Genomic DNA, 22,771 nt, shown 5'->3' with positions numbered 1-22,771 from the left:
TTTCATAGTATTGCCATCATTTTTACAGTAGCCTATCACACAATGACTTTGTAATGCTGAACAGAGTGAAAGTTTGCCTACTTGTTTCAGTAGGCTACACACGGTATGGGTCCCACATAAAATGTACCAAAAATGTAGGCCTCTGAAATGTAGCCATATACACAACAGCTGGCTGTCATGTCGCGCACAAGAAAGCACCAGACGTTGAAGAAAAACACCATCGATTCAGGACCATGGACAGAAGGCTAACGACAGTCAGCGCAATGAAAGGACGACTTTTTTTAAAATCCACTTCCAATTTGAGCATCCCCTCAGAGCGCAACAAATAGGCTACATTGGTCGTTGTCCCTATGCCTGTCGAATAACGCAGAACTGTATATCTATCAATAGCAATTAGACCCGCAAAAGCAAGCAATGACTTTAAGAATCACAGATACATCTAAAGTATGCATTGAAGTAAAAAGCAAAGGCCTAAACTATACATTACATTTAAAAAATCTGCCAAACAACCAGTAGGCTTACATGAGGGAAAACCAATGAAATAATCATTCTGGCACAGCGGATAGGGCCATAAAGGTTGTAGCTTACCATTTAGACAAGTTTTTGCCTCCTCCATGCTGTGTTGAACCTCTTGAGAAATCTCTGATTCCATTCTCCTTCCTGACGAAATATACTTGTCAGGTCCAGTTCAAATGTCAGCTGGACAAGCTGGGCTTTTCGTCGATGTAACATCACTCAGCAAGCTCTTTGGAGTGGAGAAGTGATTTTCACACGTTGCTGTAGATGTCCCAAATGTTCATCCAAGCCCATGTTTCAGTGCCAAAGGCACAGTCGGCATTGATGACAAAGGCCCGCCGAATCTTTGAAGAACACTGAGTGGGTTCCATTTGTTGTTGCTGGCTGTGGTGGCGACTTCACTTTTGCAAGAATCAAAACGCTCTGCTTCCACTGGTTCAGTTTTGGTTAGATCCAACAGGTCGTCAGGTGCAAGTTACTAGTGGCTGGGGAAACGGCGGTGCAGGGGCTTGTCGTGATGTTACCCTTGTGCAGCTGGTGCTAGGCCCTGGCTCTCCTCCATCTTGTTGGTCAGCAGGCAGTATGCGCGATGGACGGGTATTACATTTGCTGCAAGGCTCCTCAACCTCGGTGGTAGGCTCAGTGGGCTGCTCGATAAGCTTGGCATCGACATGGTGGTCCTCCGTTTTTTTTGCTCTTGGCAGTGCCGAGCCATTTTCGAATATCCATGCTGATTAGCCAACTATAAATATTCAGCTCACTGCTACCAAAACTTAATGAAGCTAGTAGCTACTAGCTAGCCAATTAAAACGGTCAATTTGACCCTGCCCTGGGTGGAATCCAATGAGTTTCCTAAATGAAGGTAAGGAAGATGGTACCTTATGACAATACATGGCTAGGTGCCCAATCACAATGCATTTTGGGATTTGAACTACTAAACATGACATTATTACATCCCTCTCCTCAGATCATGAGCTCGCACCCAGCATAGCCTCTATCCCGGGTCTGCGCTACTGGCAGGCCCGACAACGCTGCATTGGCAAAATTCATATACCATTTGTTATGCTTATGGGGAAACAAAACTGGGGTTCATGTCTGGGGGGTCCATGCCATGTCCGGCTTTGCCACCCCGTACTTTGCCGACCCATGTCTCTCGTTTCATCTCTCCATCTCCCCGTTGAGCACAACACATCCTCCCTCCAGGACAGACTTTCCTCTCCAACTCCAACTTCTAATTTCTGACCACATCTCTGAAACTTATCACCACTGACAATTGTACACTATCTGCTCATTTACCCACATACCTTCTTGCCTTCCTGTACATTTCCCTGCAGCAACGTTCACTCCAAGAAAAATCACTTTGGAAACAGCTGTGACACATTCAACCTCGAGTGCATATTGAGAGAGTTATTACAAGACAAAATTCAAAGATGGGATGATAAATATTAACACAGAGTGTAGGGAGAGTCCGTTCATAAAGGATATCCGCTTCCCATTCTCAGTTGAATTGTGACTGTGATAAACATATTCCCCTCCTGTATTAATAGGCCGATGCCGTCCAAGTCACGTAATCTCCAGATGTGATTTACTTTAGGTACGGAGATGACGTTAGAGATGACCTGACCCGTGATGGATCATTTTAGAATTTTCACTGATGGTTTCAGTCCGGTTGACATGTGTATCAGATTTCCACGCCACAGGAATAGCCCATTAGTCACATCTAAAGATAATTTTAAACCATTGTGTTATTGACTCACATTGCCTGTGAGTCAATAATATCTGTTGCTGCTGTTAGCTCTCTTTGTTGTATCTTGTGGAGGAAACTACCATTGTGGTCAGCCTGACTGCCTGTCAAGTTGTAAGTTTCAGTCTGAACAATTCCATCAGGTGGTGCTGGGGAGGTAGTGTGTGAGAAGTGTCTAGCCTGGTCTCTACCCCCACCCTGAAGTAACTACTTCTCAAATGCACGTGTATGCTGAAGAAAACTCCCTCCCTCCTCCCCTAAACATCACTCGTCTCTTCCCCTCTCGTGTCTGGCTTATTCTCTCTCTGTCTTTCTCGTGCATGGCTGTCGGTCTGACATCTTGACTTCAGTGAGTGGACTGACTGCTAATGGTTGGCATTTCCCCATCACGGAGGACGTGTCCTGGGTTGAAAACATCGGTCTGTCGGTTGTCTTCTGGAGTGGTCGCAGCTCTCTTCCTGTCATCATGTGGAACTCTAATGGTCTGGCAGTAACTCAAAGGCTCTGAAGCCTCCCCTCAGGCTGTGTGAATGGAAATCTCCTGTGCCTGAGGGTTACTGAAGGAGACAGAAGTTCGTGACCCACTTTGGAGAACCATTGTCGGCAACAAGCTAAGTCCCACAACTGACAGGTGAGGTCTTCTAAAACGGTGGTCAGGACTCAGAAGTGGTCAAAAGTGTAGATGAAAGAATGATAGCGCTTTTGTCCACTTTTTTCCTTTCGGATGGAGTTCAGACACTCTGAAAGTTAGTACACAGAGTATCACTGTATGTTTTAGAAGATAAGACATACACATATTGTCTCAAATTGATTGAGAGTCCTTGAGGTCTCAGTTCAATCTCTTCACAGATGCACGTCTGTGCTTCCTAAATATGCTACCTAAACATTGCGCTGACAAGATAATTCCGTTCTAAAATAACTCTCCTTCTCCCCCAACACACAATTTCCCCTGTTGCTCTGGATCAGGATGACAGTGGTTAAAGGAAACCTGTAGCAGTGTGAGTCAGTCTTACTAAATGATTAGCCTAAAGACGTCTGGGAATGAAGCCAGTAACTGATTCAACGTTCGAAAACATGCAAATTGCTCCCAAATTGCCTAAAGGGCAAAACAGAGGGTTGATTCTGAGAACTGTGGAAATGTGGAGGAGGACTGTGTGCTGATTGAGAAAAAAATGGACATTTTCAAGGATGTAAACGAGTTACGCTTTGAGACCGTTGGGACACGAGACTATCCGTGACCTGGGAGATCTTTCGTCTAGCTGTCACTGTACGTCTGAGAGTCCCCTCCCTGTGCGTTTGGCTAAAAGAACATGAACATACTGCTGGACAGATGTAATGGAGTTAAATCCACAATAGAAGCAGTCTGGAGAGGGCTAGTAAGGATGGCTTCAGTGGGTAGATATTACATGTAGTGTCAGTCAAACGGACTCTTCTAATTGCTAAGCGAGGTTCATTTGACGTTAATAGAATACGGACAACACAAGGACTAAACAAAACCCACAATCTCAGGGAGTTAATCAAGATGGTGTGCAAACCTGACAGACAGAGAATCCTGTGGGAGAGAATGCAAGGCAGGTTGTATGTATAGTTGCAGACTTATGAAGGGTAGCCTGCTACACAAATATTCATGATGCTTTATTAATCAGAGAGGACAGAAAAAGAGCATTCTTCAGGTCAAACATGAGATAACAAAACTTGTCTGAGAAAGTAGACATACAATGTTCTCCAGTAATGTACTGGAATGTACAGTTGAAGTCTGAAGTTTACATACACCTTAGCCAAATACATTTAAACTCAGTTTTTCACAATTCCTGACATTTAATCCGAGTAAGAATTCCCTGTCTTAAGTCAGTTAGGATCACCACTTTATTTTAAGAATGTGAAAAGTCAGAATAATAGTAGAGAGAATTATTTATTTAAACGTTTATCACATTCCCAGTGGGTCAGAAGTTTACATACACTCAATTAGTATTTGGTAGCATTGCCTTTAAATTGTTTAACTTGGGTCAAACGTTTTGGGTAGCCTTCCACAAGATTCCCGCCATACGTTGGGTGAATTTTGTCCCATTCCTCCTGACAGAGCTGGTGTAACTGAGTCAGGTCTGTAGGCCTTCTTTCTCACACACACTTTTTCAGTTCTGCCCACAAATGTTCTTTTGGATTGAGATCAGGGCTTTGTGATGGCCACTTGTTGTCCTTAAGCCATTTTGCCACAACTTTAGAAGTATGTTTGGCGTCATTGTCCATTTGGAAGACCGACTTGCGACCAAGCTTTAACTTCCTGACTGATGTCTTAAGATGTTGCTTCAATATATCCACATAATTTTCTCTCCTCATAATGCCATCTATTTTGTAAAGTGCACCAGTCCCTCCTGCAGCAAAGCACCCCCACAACATGATGCTGCCACCCCCATGCTTTAAGGTTGGGATGGTGTTCTTCGGCTTGCATGCCTCCCCCTTTTTCCTCCAAATCATAAAGATGGTCATTATGGCCGAACAGTTCTATTTTTGTTTCATCAGACCAGAGGACATTTGTACAAAAAGTACGATATTTGTCCCCATGTGCAGTTGCAAACAGTAGTCTGGCTTTTTTATGGCGGTTTTGGAGCAGTGGCTTCTTCCTTGCTGAGCAGCCTTTCAGGTAATGTCGATATAGGACTCGTTTTACTGTGGATATAGATACTTTTGTACCTGTTTCCTCCAGCATCTTCACAAGGTACTTTGCTGTTGTTCTGGGATTGATTTACACTTTTCGCACCAAAGTATGTTCATCTCTAGGAGGCAGAACGCGTCTCCTTCCTGAGCGGTATGACGGCTGCGTGGTCCCATGGTGTTTATATTTGCGTACTATTGCTTGTACAGATGAACGTGGTACCTTCGGGCGTTTGGAAATTGCTCCCAAGGATGAACCAGACTTGTGGAGGTCTACAATTATTTTTCTAAGGTCTTGGCTGATTTCCTTTGATTTTCCCATGATTTCAAGCGAAGAGGCACTGAGTTTGAAGGTAGGCCTTGAAATACATCCACAGGTACACCTCCAATTGACTCAAATTATGTCAATTAGCCTATCAGAAGATTCTAAAGCCATTACAGAATTTTCTGTAACTTTCCAAGCTGTTTAAAGGCACAGTCAATTTAGTGTATGTAAACTTCTGACCTGCTGGAATTGTGATACAGCGAATTATAGGTGAAGTAATCTGTCTGTAAACAATTGTTGGAAAAATTACTTGCGTCATGCACACAGTAGATGTCCTAACCGGCTTGCCAAAACGTAACTTTGTTAAAAATACATTTGTTGAGTGGTTGAAAAACGAGTTTTAATGGGTCCAACCTAAGTGTATGTAAACGTCCGACTTCAACTGTACGTTTGGACAGGTATTCTGCACATTCGTTTAAAAAAAAAGTATAAACAGAGCTGGGGTTTTTTTTAAGAAAGGGGAAATGAGTCTGTGTTAGAGCGAACGGAACCACAATAGCGGAGTTATCAAGAACGCACCCACAGTGCTCACACAGATACAGCATTATGCACTGTAGTTTGTGGTGTCGTGTCAGTGTTTGGAAAGATTTGTATCGGCAGTTATGAATTTATTTTTGGTTAAGAGTCAACGGAACATTAGTAATCTAGACCAGATTTGTCCTTTATTAGACCAGACCATCTAGACCTTTATTTCCTTGTTACTAAGAGGGGAATACCACGGTTACTCACAACTCAAGCTGTCGTTATGCCACCGACACCTACGTTCAGCCTTTTCACTTTTTCTGATGAACGTTGTCACGGGCGCAAAATGTTCAACTAACGCAATGATTATTCCATCAATGTCTCTGAAAGTGAAAGATGTTTCTAAATGACACAGTGATTGCACCAGCAGAATGTTCTGATTAATGATTAGCACGTTATGGTCTGTCATCTTTCAACAAACCAAAGTACAGTGGTAAGGTTGCCCTATTCACAGTGGTAATAATACAAAGGAAAATGTGCAAATCGTCACATAGTCAACGCTCATTCTTATCGGCTGCAAAATGAACTACTAATCATTTTCGCCTCACCTCAGGTAGGCTATTTGCCGTCATCCACATGGTGAGAACTTAGATTAAGGACAGATCTGTGGATCACCCATAGAATTACCCTTTTAAGATCCATATCATGAGCATTAACCCACGGAATAGGAATGAGTGCTTGATCAGTCTGGATTACATACCAATTATATACCTTAGAGCACATTTACATCACATGCCAATTCATGCCAATGTATTAACATCCACTTATACCATTAAGGGCCTTCTGTTTCTGCACACTGACAACAACAAAGCCTGAGTGTGGGATGAGGATGGAAACATAGCAACGTCATCTTCTCAGCCCCGTACATTTATTTTTATTTTTTTAATGATTTCCTGTTTTATCTTTCAGTACTCAGCCTTTCTCCAATTCGAGCCAATCAACACCTTTTAGTGCAATAATTCAAAAGAAGACTTTGTATTACTCCACCAGAGAGCTGAGAAGGTAATTATGTGATTGCGCTACTAATCATCTAAATACACATTTTGGTGTATGTGGTGTAGTGAAAGGAACATAGATGTCCATCCTATTAATTGCTGCCATGTTTCCCAGAATCTAATTGGGATTTAGATTGGAATAGTGATGTTTGTGTCATGTGATCGTCAGACCTGCATGTCTATTTCAGGAGCAAGCTTGAACAGAAACTTAGATCTGATTATCAGTGTGTAGTACCAGTCCCAATGTCATCACCAATGACTGATAAAGTTACTGCCACAGGACATATTTTCTTCCCGCTATGATCGTAGCACCCCTGTGACCTTTATAGAACTATGTCCTTCCTTGCATTTCACTAAAGTATTTAAATACGCATTAAAGCTATGAACTGTCCTGCTGTCAGTTTTATTGCCTCCAAAAAACCTGGTTAATCCAATCCCAGGGCCTGGCTCTGGCACATCGAACGTCACAAGGAAGTGCAAATGCTCTCCCACGAATCACAACCTGTGCTGTGGCAGATAGTCAGCCAGTTTAAAACCATGCAGAACAATAACCATGGGAAATGTTGATGCAATTACTGGACAGCGGCATTAACATAAGGTAATATAAACCCGTTAGGAGGTGGGAACCAATATTTCCATGACACATTTTTGTCCAATCATAAGGTCCTGAACCCCATGACAGTAACTGCTATCATACACAGAGGGGGTCAGACAATATAAGTCACAAATCCTGAAATTGGTGAAGCTTTTCACACAAAGTATTTAAAGGTGGAGAGATGGTTTCACAGGCAATTTGGAGTTAGCCAGTTCCACTGCAATAAGGCTCAAATCGATATCTGTGAGACCATGACTAAACCTCAGAGGCCCACTCTTGAAGGGTAGACTCATATTTTCCATCCAGATCCCATTATCAAGCTCAAATAGTACGTTACATTTTTGCTCAAATAGTACGTTACATTTTTGACTGTGTCAGAGTGGATAGCCAAAGGGTTTTATCTTTTTGACACATAAACAATTTTGTCAATGAAATGGGTTGGAGCAAAATGTGATGAGCTGGATACTGGGATATATAAAAAAAAAAATATTGTGAGTAATGATTGTGAATAAGAGGACGCCATCTTTTGAGGGATGAGTTCAACTGATATGTGTTATACAGTATTGTGTCTATTTATACAGTGCATTTGGAAAGTATTCAGACCCCTTCACTTTTTTCCACATTTTGTTACGTTAGACTTATTCTAAAACTGATTAAATACGTTTTTTCCTCATCAATCTACACACAATACCCCACAATGACAAAGTGAAAACAGGTTTTTAGAAATGTTTGCAAAAGAAACAGAAATAACTTACTTACATAAGTTTTCAGACCCTTTGCTATGAGAGTTGAAATTGAGCTTAGCTGCATTCTGTGTCCATTGATCATCCTTGAGATGTTTCTACAACTTGATTGGAGTTCACCTGTGGTAAATTCAATTGATTGGACATGATTTGGAAAGGCACACACCTGTCTATATAAGGTCCCACAGTTGACAGTGCATGTCAAAGCAAAAACCAAGCCATGAGGTCTAAGGAATTGTCCGTAGAGGATTGTGTCGAGGCACAGATCTGGGGAAGGGTACCAAAGAATACCAGCAGCATTGAAGGTCCCTGGCCAAATTGAGCAACCAGGGGAGAAGGGCCTTGGTCAGGGATGTGACCAAAAACCCGTTGGTCACTGTGACAAAGCTCCAGAGTTCCTCCGTGGAGATGGGAGAACCTTCCAAAAGGACAACCATCTCTGCAGCACTCCACCAAACAGGCCTTTATAGTAGAGTGGCCAGACGGAAGCCACTCCTCAGTAAAAGACACATGACAGCCCGCTTGGAGTTTACCAAAAGGTACCTAAAGGACTCTCAGACCATGAGAAAGAAGAATCTCTGGTCTGATGAAATCAAGATTGAACTCTGGCCTGAATGCCAAGCGACAGGAAGCCAGGCACCGCTCATCACCTGGCCAATGCTATCCCTACGGTGAAGCATGGTGGTGACAGCATCATGCTGTGGGGATGTGGGAGACTAGTCCGGATCGAGGGAAAGATGAACAGAGCAAAGCACAGAGAGATCCTTGATGAAAACCTGCTCCGGAGTGCACAGGATCGCAGACTGGGGCGAAAGTTCACCTTCCAACAGGACAACGACCCTAATCATACAGCCAAGACAACGCAGGAGTGGCTTCGGGACAAGTCTCTGAATGTCCTTGAGTGGCCCAGTCAGTGCCCGAACTTGAACTCGATCAAACATCTCTGGCGAGACCTGAAAATAGCTGTGCTGCGATGTTACCCATCCATCATGGCAGGGCTTGAGAAGATCTGCAGAGAAGAATGGGGAAACTCCCCTAATACAGGTGTGCCAAACTTGTAGCGTCATACCCAAAAAAGACTCAAGGCTGTAATCGTTGCCAAAGGTGCTTCAACAAAGTACTGAGTAAAGGGTCTGAATACTTCTGTAAACGTGATATAAAAAAAAAAAGTTTTGCTTTGTCATTATGTGGTATTGTGTGCAGATTGATGAAGGACAAAAACTATTTCATACATTTTAGAATAAGGCTGTAACATATCAAAATGTGGAAAATGTGAAGGGGTCTGAATACTTTCCGAAGGCACTGTATGTGTCTCTATGATACACTTTATTGTCTCTATTCAATCTGTAAAGCTGAATTGTTACAGATTCCGCGATAGAAATGTAAAGGCCATTTCCGAATGAGCCGACGTATGCAGTGTTTACTGTGAATGCAGTCTCCGCTAAAGCGGGACCATTGCCCTTGAATTTCAATCAAGCTGTAAAGCTGAACTTCCGCAATGCGGATTGAGTAGATCCCTATGTGAGTAACTTTCTACTAAATGAGACTACAGGAAGTTCTAGGAAAGACAGACTAGGCTGTCTCATTTATGACTCAAGACTGTGTCTAAATACAACTTTCCTGGTTAAATAAATGTAAAAAAAAATTTGGGCAAAGACTACTGAAACTTGATTTTTAACACAGGTGAAAATCAAGCTTTTCTGATCAGGGTTCATACATCACAAGCGATTCAAACTATATTTTATTTTACACTAATAACATACAAAATATACATGTTTCAAGCAGACAACCATAGTCCCTGTGCCCAAGAACACTAAGGTAACCTGCCTAAATGACTACTGGCCCGTAGCACTCACATCTGGAGCCATGAAGCGCTTTGAAAGGCAGATCATGGCTCACATCAACACCATTGTCCCAGAAACCCTAGACCCACTGCAATTTGCATACCGCCCAAACAGATCCACAGATGATGCAATCTCTATTGCACTCCACGCTGCCCTTTCCCACCTGGACAAAAGGAACACCTGTGTGAGAATGCTATTCATTGACTACAGCTCAGCGTTCAACACCATAGTGTTCTCAAAGCTCAAAAATAAGGACCCTGGGACTAAACACCTCCCTCTGCAGCTGGATCCTGGACTTGCGGACGGGCTGCCCCCAGGTGGTAAGGGTAGGTAACAACACATCCGCCACGCTGATCCTCAAAACGGGGGCCCCTCAGGGGTGCGTGCTCAGTCCCCTCCTGTACTCCCTGTTCCCTCATGACTGCACGGCCAGGCACGACTCCAACAACATCATTAAGTTTGCCGATGACACAACAGTGATCACCGACAACGACGAGACAGCCAAAGGGAGGAGGTCAGAGACCTGGCCGTGTGGTGCCAGGACAACAACCTCTCCCTCAACATGGTCAAAACAAAGGAGATGATTGTGGACTACAGGAAAAAGAGGGACGAGCATGCCCCCATTCTCATCGACGGGGCTGCAGTGGAGCAGGTTGAGAGCTTCTAGTTCCTTGGTGTCCACATCACCAGTAAACTAACATGGTCCAAGCACACCAAGACAGTCGTGAAGAGAGCACGACAAAACCTATTCCCCTTCAGGAGACTGAAAAGATTTGGCATGGGTCCTCAGATCCTCAAAAGCTTCTACAGCTGCACCATCGAGAGCATCCTGACGGGTTGCATCACTGCCTGGTATGGCAACTGCTCAGCCTCCGCAAGGCGCTACAGAGGGTAATGTGAACGGCCTAGTACATCACTGGGGCCAAGCTTCCTGCCACCCAGGATCTCTATACCAGGCGGTGTCAGAGGAAGGCCATAATTATTTTTTTTTTTAACTCCAGCCGCCCTAGTCATAGACTGTCCTCTCTGCTACCACACGTCAAACGGTACCGGAGCGTCAAGTCTAGGTCCAAGAGGCTTCTAAACAGTTTCTACCCCAAGCCATAAGACACCTAATCAAATGGCTACCCAGACTATGTGCATTGCCCCACCCCCTCTTTTACACCACTGCTACTCTCTGTTGTTATCATCTATGCATAGTCACTTTAATAACTCTACCAACATGTACATATTACCTCAACTAACCGGTGCCACCGGACATTGAATTTGTACCGGTACCCCCCTGTATATACTCCACTATTGTTATTTTACTGCTGCTCTTTAATTACTTGTTACTTTTATTTCTTATTCTTATCCATATTTTTTTTAAACTGCATTGTTGGTTAGGGGCTCGTAAGTAAGCATTTCACTGTAAGGTGAAGCTTCCTGCCATCCAGGACCTCTATACCTGTTGTATTCAGCACATTTGATTTGATTTTGATTTGATTTGTTTGTCTTTTCAGGAACTACTCCAGTTTGGACCTGAACAAAGATAGAGGAACAGATGGATAAAACAAACTTCAACTTGACTTGCGTGACAATCTCGAATAGCCCTATCAGTGACTTCTTGATGGGCATCTACATCCTGGCCTTTATCCTGGGCTTGGCCTTTAACCTATTGACCCTTGGCCCCATCGTCCAGCAGGTCCGCAGCCAGAACGCCCTGGGGGTATTCCTGCTCAACCTGTCCCTGTCTGACCTACTCTATATCTTTACCATGCCTCTCTGGATCAACTACTACCACCGGGACCACCACTGGAGCCTGGGCAGCCTCTCCTGCAGCGTGGCCGGCTTCTTCTACTACTCCAACATGTACCTTAGCATCTACCTGCTGTGCTGCATCTCTGTGGACCGCTGCCTGGCCGTCACCTACCCCCTAAGGACCAAAGCCTTTCGCAGCGTGCGCTACGCCTGGGTGCTTTGTCTGGTCGTGTGCGTGACTGTCATGTCCGGACACGGCCTGGTGCTGTTCAAAGACAACCTGCAGGACGCCCACGACGACACTCAGGACCGCTGCTACGAGACCTACCCCATGCCGCAGCCCGTGGCCCTGTTCAACCTGCTGCGGGTGGGCATTGGCTTCCTGCTGCCCTTGCTGGTGCTGGGGCTGTGTTACTGGAGGATCCTGGGCCAGGTGAAGCAGAGCGAGGGGCTGGGGGAGCAGGCTAAGAGGAAGGTACGGCTGCTGTCCTTCGGGGTGATCGGGATTTTCTCTGTGTGCTTCGCCCCCTACCACCTCCTCCTGCTGACCCGCTCCCTGGCCTACTACTACTACCACATGGACGAAAAGATGTACTGTCAGTTTGAGCAGAAAATGCACTTCCCTTTCTCGTTTACGCTGGCCCTATCCAGCCTGAACAGTGTGGTGGACCCAGTGCTGTATGTGCTGGTCAGTAACGGGGTGAGGGAGGACATGAGACTGTGCTTCTGTGGGAACAGACAGGGTCAGAGGGAGAGAGAGAGTCCCCTCTCCACTGAACCATGGAACACACATATTACAAGTCTGATCTGATTACATACTGTGTGTGTTTGTGTAGAGGGTTGGGCAGGTTACTTTCTAAATGTAATCAATTACAGTTACCAGTTGCCTGTCCAAAATTGTAATCAGTAACGTAACTTTTGGATTACCCAAACTCACTTTCAGTTACTTTTGGATTGCCTTCCCTTTATTAAGAGGCATTAGAAGAAGACAAAAAGGATCCATCAAACGCATTTGGTGTGTCATCGTAGTGGTCTCTGACTCGCTCAGGTGGAACAAACTGATGCTTTTTCCAATGCTGAATTGAATGTCACTGAGAGAACAGAATGCTGTCATAAGGTGTCTGAATTTAAAAGTAATCGAAGTAATCATGTTTTTCAAGGGTATCGGTAATCCGATTACAATATCTTTGCTGGTAACGTAACTGAATACAGTTACAGTTTGTTGTATTTATGCCCTTCATCTATTGCAGTAAATCCCTTCCGTGCACATTGTAAATAGGACGGCATGTTTGTTCTGTGTGACTTCAATAACATGTTCTTTCATATCAACCCACTTTCATGGACAATCAGTCAATCAGGTTGTCTTTAAAATGTTCAAAGAAAAGCCTTTGTGAAGTTCTTCTAACATTCTGCTTGGTGATGAGGATGGGTATTGTGTTCTTTAATTGGAGCTTTCTATTAATGCCTGTCCTCATTGGTATGGAAAATCCTTTCAAAGGCTGTCTGTTCTGGCTTTATGTTGCAGGATTGCTCCGCTTGAAGGGCCCTTGAATCTCTTCAGGCCTGCCACAGGTTTGTATTGATATGTGCTTGGTTTACAAATGAACCTTCTTGTTCTAATTTGCCTGTTTGTGGACTGATATTAATCAGAAGAACATTTGTCAATTTCATATACTGTATATCCAAAACTAAAAACGTTGTAATATACAATACGGGTGTTGAAATCACAGAAAATACAGTACTGGACATTGAAGACATGTTGTACAAATGTTCACCCAATAAACATAAAAGGAAGCTACCCAAATGTGTATATTTGTTCTTACGTGTCCATGTACAATTCCATTATCGGACAAATCAGTTCCCCTCTCAGTCCATCAAGGTAAAATATAAAAATAAGAGAAGAAAAATCCAGTGTTGGAAAAAAATGAACTGCCTCATCAATTTAGACACTTAATCAATACAGCTCTTTAACAAATGTTTGAACATGAGAGATCACTGTAGACCCTTGCTTTAATTAAGGAGTGTGATGCTGATTTATGTCGGTTGGCGCCCCCCCTCGGGTTGTGCCGTGGCGGAGATCTTTGTGGGCTATACTCGGCCTTGTCTCAAGATGGTAAGTTGGTGGTTGAAGATATCCCTCTAGTGGTGTGGGGGCTGTGCTTTGGCAAGTGGGTGGGGCTATATGCTGCCTGCTTGGCCCTGTCCTGGGGTATCGTTGGACGGGGCCACAGTGTCTTCCGACCCGTAATGTCTCAGCAGCCAGTATTTATACTGCAGTAGTTTTTGTGTCGGGTGGCTAGGATCAGTCTGTTATATCTGGAGTATTTCTCCTGTCTTATCCGGTGTCCTGTGTGAATGTAAGTATTCTCTCTCTCTCTCTCTCTCTCTCTCTCTCTCTCTCTCTCTCTCTCTCTCTCTCTCTCTCTCTCTCTCTCTCTCTCTCTCTCTCTCTCTCTCTCTCTCTCTCTCTCTCTCTCTCTCTCTCTCTCTCTCTCTCTCTCTCTCTCTCTCTCTCTCTCTCTCTCTCTCTCTCTCTCTCTCTCTCTCTCTCTCTCTCTCTCTCTCTCTCTCTCTCTCTCTCTCTCTCTCTCTCTCTCTTCTCTCTCTCTCTCTCTCTCTCTCTCTCTCTCTCTCTCTCTCTCTCTCTCTCTCTCTCTCTCTCTCTCAGGACCTAGGATCAGGACCTAGGATCAGGACCTAGGATCAGGACCTAGGATCAGGACCTAGGATCAGGACCTAGGATCAGGACCTAGGATCAGGACCTAGGATCAGGACCTAGGATCAGGACCTAGGATCAGGACCTAGGATCAGGACCTAAGCCCTAGGACCATGCCTCAGGACTCCTTGCTGTCCCCAGTTCACCTGGCTGTGCTGCTGCTCCATTTTCAACTGTTCTGCCTGCAGCTATGGAACCCTGACCTGTTCACCGGACGTGCTACCTGTCCCAGACCTGCTGTTTTCAACTCTCTAGAGACCGCAGGAGCGGTAGAGATACTCTGAATGATCCGCTATGAAAAGCCAACTGACATTTACTCCTGGGGTGCTGACCTGTTGCACCCTCGACAATCACTGTGATTATTATTATTTGACCCTGTTGGTCATCTATGAACATTTGAACATCTTGGCCATGTTCTGTTGTAATCTCCACCCTGCACAGCCAAAAAAGGACTGGCCACCCCTCATAGCCTGGTTCCTCTCTAGGTTTCTTCCTAGGTTCTGGCCTTTCTAGGGAGTTTTTCCTAGCCACCGGGCTTCTACACCTGCATTGCTTGCTGTTTGGGGTTTTAGGCTGGGTTTCTGTACAGCACTTTGTGACGTCAGCTGATGTAAGAAGGGCTTTATAAATACATTTGATTGATTGATTGATTGATGCAGCTGTGGGGATACTGTAGCCCCTCTGTTCCCGGGTGGGGGTTGGGGTATTTGTGGGGCTCATGGTTCCTTTCCTAGTGATGGTCCCTTTGATCCTTACATTCTGGATAAGAGCTCTCTGGTGCTGATGAGGAAAGCCGAACAGAAGACTCGGGAGACGATATGGCTCACAGAGGGCACGGCTCCGATCCAGCCTCGCTGACAGCTAACATAACGTAAAATGAGCCGTAATTAAAACAGCCACACAGTCCATAATCAGTAGACGGTAACACAGACCGCCCCACATGCCATAATTAAAACGGCCAGCGATGTTTTGTCTCTGTTGCTGCAGTTACAGAGGGATGGACAATTATCCGAAATCGTTTATTTGAACATCCCTCCCAAACAAGGTCATATCAGTGATACTTGATTATCTGGAAGAAAGCGGTCATAAGCCAATATCAGTAGGTCTCATGGAGCAAATCCAATAACCAGCGGCGAGAAGGAAAGTTTGTAATTAAATAATTTACTACAGACCAATATAACGGTGTTTGCATGAATGAAAATGAGATGAAGTGACGTTCGTTCTATCTGCTCAGTGCCGATCAAATGATAAGAGCTGAGAAGAGAAGATGTTTAGCTAAATCTGACAGGAACGGTCAGGTTCCAGACAGAGTCCAGACTCAAATGATTTTGGAACACAATTGGCCGCCACATTCTTTGTCACCAAACGGAGGGTTCAATAATCGCTTCTCGGTGGCAAGCATTTCTGTGACCTTCCTTAGCGCTGACAGTGGAGAGAGTTTTAAAGAGGGACAGCATTCAAATGGCAGGTTATCTTGCTATGTGTGGAATGGTGTTTAATGATTCACATGATAGCATGCTGCTTGTCAATAAAGCTCCCACTGTGCCCGTCGATACGGTAGCAGGCTGAGTGGTTGGCATTTTACTGCTGGGAACAGTGGGCTACGACGTGAATGCTTGCTCTGATTCTGAGCTGCTCACGGGGACCAAACTCTTGAAATGAGACGCACTGAAAAGCACAGATTTATCTGTCATATTGAATTGGTTTCATGAGGGCTGGGAACAGCCTGTTTACAGAAGGAAGCCCCCCTCTCTTAGAGATAACGATAAGGTAGTTTCACAGAGCAAAAAAATAGTAATTTCCATTGTAATTTCCTCTCTTTACCTCACTGAATGACTTTTGGTCTGTCTCAGTGCCAGAGCCTTGTTGAACATGATGCCAAGGAAAGATATGCAGACAGTGTTATTTTTGGAGACTGAACATTCTTCAGAAATACAACTAATTCAAGATAGTAAACTAGGTCCTATTTCTCAAAAGGCCATTGGAGTGGTCCGGTTTCTGCTTGCTCTGTTTGTTAAGCTGCGACCGGGAAACTACTATTATGTATATATGAATTATGTATGTTGCATTAGTGAGTTTTGTTTTCAAACACAAAATGTCATTCTAGGATCTTTATAAAGACAGCGCCTCATTGAAAACCAATTTCCTCTGTCTAAGGGTCCTTGATAGATCTCATCAAATTATGGAAGAGTATTAGGTTACCTAAACCCTTATTTCCATGTGTACCATTTGTGAAAGCAATGTGCTAAATTATGCATGAACTGTAGCAATATAATGTTATTTTATAATCAATTACTGCAGCTCTCAGCTCTCAGCACTCAAGCACAAATGGCCTAGATGTATGGAGTTTTCAACCTGTGATAGATGTAAAATGATGCTAACAAATGAATATGTGACTTTAACCCTTTCTGGGTTACCCAGAAGTAAAAATGATCTCGCGAAAGTTTGTAATTTACTGTTTCACTTCTGGGGGGAAACTCCATTAACAATTGTGATTACCTTTGTGCAAATGGAGGAAGTGAAGTCTTCTCCCTAGCAAATGGAAACTCTAGGCCAAACCCCTCCCTTCTGCTAATTTAACCCGTGTTTATCATGGCAAAAAAGGAATTTTTACGATATAGCCAATTTTGACGTTGGGCAGACCGTACCACCTAATCGTGATTAGTCCAAATAATCAATGATGAAAACCCAAAACCAGGAGCTACTGCTTGTAATCACATCATTCTATGTGAGCCTTGAAAGATTCTCGCCATTTCATCTGTCCACGAGAGACTAAGGCAGCTGAAGCTTGTATATGATAATGCTACATAAAATGGCTGTATGTATAGGAAACACTTGACCAATGAGCAGTTTGAAAAACACTATCAAGGGCTAGGCACTGTTTGAACAAACAGTTATGATAATCTCCCTGATATGCATGTTTTGTGTGTGTGTGTGTGTGTGTGTGTGTGCGCCTGTATGCTTGAAGACACTCGCCCCCTTACGTATCCTCAAGTCTTCTCATATCAACTATGGCTTGCATACACACCTGTATACACACTGTTGATCATGTTCGTCTGAGGATCTCCGCAGCTCCCCTTGAAGCCTACACACTTGTCCCATTCACTTCACACAGATCTGTGTGAAATATTAGGGTTGCAAAATTTGTGGAACTTTCAATAAATAACTCCTCCAACCAGGATTGCTGGAAAAGCAGGGATGTTCCACAAATGTTTCAACCCTTGTAAAAGCAATGACATCTTATTACTACACTACAGGAAGAAAGCACAGCAAGACATTTGCTTTCAGTTACGAATGTGGAAAACGTTCCCTCACCCTGTGACTGAAGAACATCATGGTCTTACAGTGTGTGTTGGTACTATCAATGACAAGCTCCCTTAAACATTGATATATTGTACCCCACACGGATCCCGTGTGAGATACAACGAAGCACTAAGCTCTTAGAGGAGGAGAAAATAGAAAACAGAAATCACAAAAGATGAGTACTTCAGATCCAAGCTAAAAGCGAATCTATTGTCTCTCAGTGGCACATCTTCCATTACTGCTAAATGTGGTATGGAGCAGCTACTATGAACATACCAGTAACAACTGATAGATTCCCTGCCACACCACTCTCACAGTTGGTGTTCCAATGTGTTATAGTGAAAATTAGAAGTGTTTTTGACATGGGAGGAAATTGAAACGTTGGAGTATAGGTGTAAAGAAAAGGAGAATAAAGTAGGCCGATTGAAAATTATATTTGTAGTTGGTGAAACTGCCATGTCTGTTTTCGATATTACAACAACAAAGTTTACTTCAAACATCGAACACTCTTTTGTCCCTTTTACCGCAATGCTGGATGCCCCCTTTTCATTTCATCAACAAAACAAAAACAATAACAAAGGCGCTGGGGTGAACAGTGGCGCTCTTTCACCTTATACAGATTTCAACTTTAAGGGCTCTATTCAATCCGTGGCACGGAAGATCCGTTTTGTAACAGGGTTGACAATTAAAGGCAATGTTCCCGTGGTCGTAGAGACTGCATTCACGGTAAACACTGCATATGTCGGCTCGATCGGAAATGACTTCTAAAATTTGAACACTGATGTTCCACGATACTTTGGCGATATGGATTTTCATACAGCCCTAAGGAAACACACACAAAGCTCTCTCTACAAGCAAAAACTCAAAACAGGAAGTACCAGTGACGCGCCCAATTGGGAAGTGGTCCGATGAAGCGGATGATAAGCTACAGAACTGGAACATGTTCCGGGATTCATCTGATGGCATTGAGGAGTTTACCACATCAGTCACCGGCTTCATCAATAAGTGCATCGACGACGTCGTCCCCACAGTGACTGTACGTACATATCCCAACCAGAAGCCATGGATTACAGGCTAAAGAATAGAGTTGCCGCTTTCAAGGACGCTACAAGAAATCCCACTACGACCTCCGATGAGCCATTAAACGGACAACGCGTCAATACCGGACTAAGATCGAATCCTACTACGCCGGCACCGATGCTCGTCGGATGTGGCAGGACTTGCCACGGATTGCGACGGGAAACCCAGCCATGAGCAGGAGTGGAGTGTAATGGATTACAGCATGTAAACATCATTAAAGTGACTAGTGGTCCGTTATTAAAGTGGCCAGTGATTCCATGTCTATGTACATAGGGAAGCGGCCTCTAAGGTGCAGGGTTGAGTAACCAGGTGGTAGTCGGCTAGTGATGGCTATTTAACAGTCTGATGGCCTTGAGATAGAAAGTGTTTTTCAGTCTCTCGGTCCCAGCTTTGATGCACATGTACTGACCTCCCTTTCTGGATGATAGCGGCTCGGGTGGTTGATGTCCTTGATGATCTTTTTGGCCTTCCTGTGACATTGGGTGCTGTAAGTGTCCTGGAGGGCAGTGGTCCCCTGGTGATGCGTTGGGCAGACCGTACCACCCTCTGGAGAGACCTGCAGTTGCGGGCGGTGCAATTGCTGTACCGGGCGGTAATACAGCCTTGACAGGATGCTCTCAATTGAGCATCTGTAAAAGTCTCTGAGGGTCTTAGGGGCCAAGCCAAATTTCTTCAGCCTCCTGAGGTTGAAGAGGCACTGTTGCGCCTTCTTCACCACACTGTCTGTGTGGGTGGACTATTTCAGATCGTCAGTGATGTGTACGCCGAGGAACTTGAAGCTTTCCACCTTCTCCACTGCGGTCCCGTCAATGTGGATAGGGGCGTGCTCCCTCTACTTTTTCCTGATGTCCACAATCAGCTTTTTTGTTTTGTTGACGTTGGGTGAGAGGTTATTTTCCTGGCACCACACTCCTAGGGCCCTCACCTCCTCCCTGTAGGCTGTCTCATCATTGTTGGTAATCAGGCCTAGTTGGAGGCGTGCGTGGCCATCCAGTCACGGGTGAATAGGGAGTATAGGAGGAGACTGAGCACGCACCCTTGTGGGGCTCCTGTGTTGAGGATCAGTGAAGTGGAGGTGTTGTTTCCTACCTTGACCAACTCCGAATAACTCTTCTCCGCCGGCGGCGTCCTGGAGCAGCCTCTGTGATAAGTTCAATTGCCCTGGGGGGTAAGAACAAAGGATCCAATTCGAAAAGTCCTATTCCTAGTCGTAATGCTGGTGAGTTACCGCCTCTTTGATATCCAAAAGTTATTTGATGTAATAACACAAAAAACATTCTGGGCTATAATGTAAGAAGTAACACACCAAAAAAATGTAATACTGTAAAGTTGCTTAGGAGCTAGAAACAGAGCTGGCATGTCTGTCGGCGCCATCTTACCATCTTACCAAGCATCATGTCTGGAGGAAACCTGGCACCATCCCTACGGTGAAGCATGGTGGTGGCAGCATTATGCTGCGGGGATGTTTTTCAGAGGCAGGGACTGGGAGACTAGTCAGGATCGAGGGAAAGATGAACGGAGCAAAGTACAGAGAGATCCTTGATTAAAAACCTGACCCAGAGCACAATTTTTTGTCAGCAGGACCATACGGCACTGAATGAAAGCAAATGTGACTTGGAAAGTTGTCTATTACTCAGCTACCAAAAAGACAAGCTTACATTAATTATAAATATTCATAGTTGATGTTTTCACCTATTATATCTCTGTGTTTACAGGTATATATTTCCAAGTTGAATTAAGATATCCTAATGTTGTTTGTTTGTGTATGAAGGGAAGACAACTGACTACTTGTATTTCACATTTTAGCAATATCAGAGCTTGTTTAATTGGGTTACATGAGTTTATGTAGCCCACCCCTCTCCAACCACGCAATATTCTGCACATTTTGAGTTTAGGTGGTACATCCAAATATCTATTAGTTTAACCACTTTTGCATTAAAATGTGTTTTGTTGTACGTCGGTTAATTAAGGGTATCTCAAAAACTAAAGCTCATTTTGAGGGTTGGCCACTCGCCTAATATTCTCGTACTTCTCTTTCTATTAAAAAAAAAGTTAAATGACAGCTCAATGTGAGACCATTTAGAATTTGCGATTAATCACAGCAAATCCTGCGGTTAACTTGATTAGATAGCCCTAATTGCAATGCATGTCCGTGTTATAAAGGTCATGTGACTCAGTCCCTCCCCACATGCCACACATGCACGCACACACACAGGGAGAAGGGACTTATCTGGGGAGCTGGCGCCAGCGGGAGAGAGCTCTGTCCCTAGGGTTCATCCATAGACTATACACTTATCTCCATAAGGCCATTAGCTGAGACTGCTGCTGTTGTGTGTTGAGCCCTGCTGCTCCTGGGAAAGACAAGCTATATCCAGGCTTTCTAATCCCATTACTGTAATGGCTGCCAGATAGGATAAATGAAATAAATTAGCATGCACACACATTTAGCACCATGGCATTACAGGCCCATCTCACTCCTGTGCCCTTTGTTTAGAGCCACTTCCTGTGGCACTTGTCACTGCTACTGTTCTAAATAGCTACATCATGTTGCTATTGGTGGATGTGCATATTTAATTGTTTGTCTGTGTGTATGAAAACCTGACGAATGAAATAGACAAAAAAAGAACTGAGTATTTTTTTCTCTCACATGTATGATTTCACAGTCTTTTTAATTAGCGAACAAACAGGATGAGGGGCGTGCGTCATGCAGACATTATTTTCGGAGGATGGAGGGGGTGGTAAGTTGGAGCATTTTTTTAAACACCTGAAACAGCTTCTTCCTGCAATCTAGAGCCATAATCGTTATGCCTAATTCTATTTAAAAAATATATTCTTCTGCACAGGTTATTTCAGCATACCTCTTTACCCGTTACCTGTTCAATTGTCATTTCAATGAGGGTGTCATTTTGACTGTTGTAAATCCCACATCTCAATATACTGCACTAACATGCCTAGGATATTACAACACAGTACATGGGATCATAACATACATCATCAATACAGGCACATATCATGGCATCGTAATTAATACACAAATAATCTGATATTATCATAAATTGTCAGATCACATTTAAACTAAGTACGTTCCTGACCGGTGGTTATTTTTTTTAAAGAAACTAACTATGCTTTTTCTGCATCTCTGCAACAACAAAAAATTATCCGGGTAAAAGAGGAATGTGAATGTTGTTCAGTACATTTAGCATTTGCTTTTCTTAAGTCAAATAACCTTGCCAGCAGGCATGCCAGCTAAGCTAGTTAGACAAGCTACTCCAACTTGATTGACAGCCTGAAATAGCTTGGTAGCTGGTTATGAGATTGGGAACATCGCTAGCTGGCAAAACAATGATAGGTGGCGAGTAATACAGGGAAACAACCAAACTTTTTTCTTTATATATTTATCAAGAAGAAATCAATAGTCTACGTGGCTTGATCAAATTCATGTACTAACATACCTCCTGCAAGTCCTGGTCATCACCGGCCAATCAAATCAAACCAACTGCTGTGTGTGTCACTCGACACTCTCTCTCCTCCTCTACTGACGATACTGTCTGCATGCACTAGAGCCCTCAAACTCACCTCTGGACTTTGAAGCCAGTTCAATTGTATTTCAAAGAAATTTGTCCCCCTCTAATCAGGGACTGATTTAGACCTGGGACACCAGGTGGGTGCAATTAATGATCAGGTAGAACAGAAACCCAGCGTGCTCCGGAACTCGTAGGGTAAGAGTTGAATACCACTGTACTAGAGTACAGTATTTACCGTCCTGCCGAGCATATCTTTACTCTGTGGTGTACCGGTACCCCCCTGTGTATAGTCTCACTAACTCACTAGTTATTTTACTGCTGCTCTTTAATTACTTGTTACTTTAGGTTCTTATTCTGACTCTTTTTTTAACTGCATTGTTGGTTAGGGGCTCGTAAGTCAGCATTTCACTGTTGTATTCGGCGCATGTGACTAATACAATTTGATTTGATTTAACCCTGGAAGGAGCCATTT

The 22,771-nt window shown here is 43.9% G+C and overlaps 1 protein-coding gene across 2 annotated transcripts; it reads left to right on the top strand.

Moving 5' to 3' along the window:
• Positions 1-2,467: 2,467 nt before the first annotated feature.
• Positions 2,468-13,474, top strand: LOC129832373 (G-protein coupled receptor 4-like). 2 transcript variants are annotated; one of them, XM_055896390.1, is made up of 3 exons: positions 2,469-2,891; positions 6,669-6,761; positions 11,439-13,474. In XM_055896390.1, the coding sequence occupies exon 3, from the start codon at positions 11,480-11,482 to the stop codon at positions 12,485-12,487; it is 1,008 nt and encodes a 335-aa protein (XP_055752365.1). In that variant the 5' UTR covers positions 2,469-2,891; positions 6,669-6,761; positions 11,439-11,479; the 3' UTR covers positions 12,488-13,474. The 2 variants fall into 2 exon arrangements, with proteins under 2 accessions (XP_055752366.1, XP_055752365.1); XM_055896391.1 differs by lacking the exon at positions 6,669-6,761 and having other exon boundaries at positions 2,468-2,891.
• Positions 13,475-22,771: the final 9,297 nt, after the last annotated feature.

The sequence above is a fragment of the Salvelinus fontinalis genome, chromosome 33, assembly GCF_029448725.1.
Source record: "Salvelinus fontinalis isolate EN_2023a chromosome 33, ASM2944872v1, whole genome shotgun sequence".
Taxonomy (NCBI): domain Eukaryota; kingdom Metazoa; phylum Chordata; class Actinopteri; order Salmoniformes; family Salmonidae; genus Salvelinus; species Salvelinus fontinalis.
This window is presented reverse-complemented; position numbering and strand designations above follow the sequence as displayed.

Coding starts and splice junctions, on each gene's coding strand:
- LOC129832373 (XM_055896391.1), top strand. CDS start 11,480: ATGGATAAAACAAACTTCAACTTGACTTGCGTGACAATCTCGAATAGC.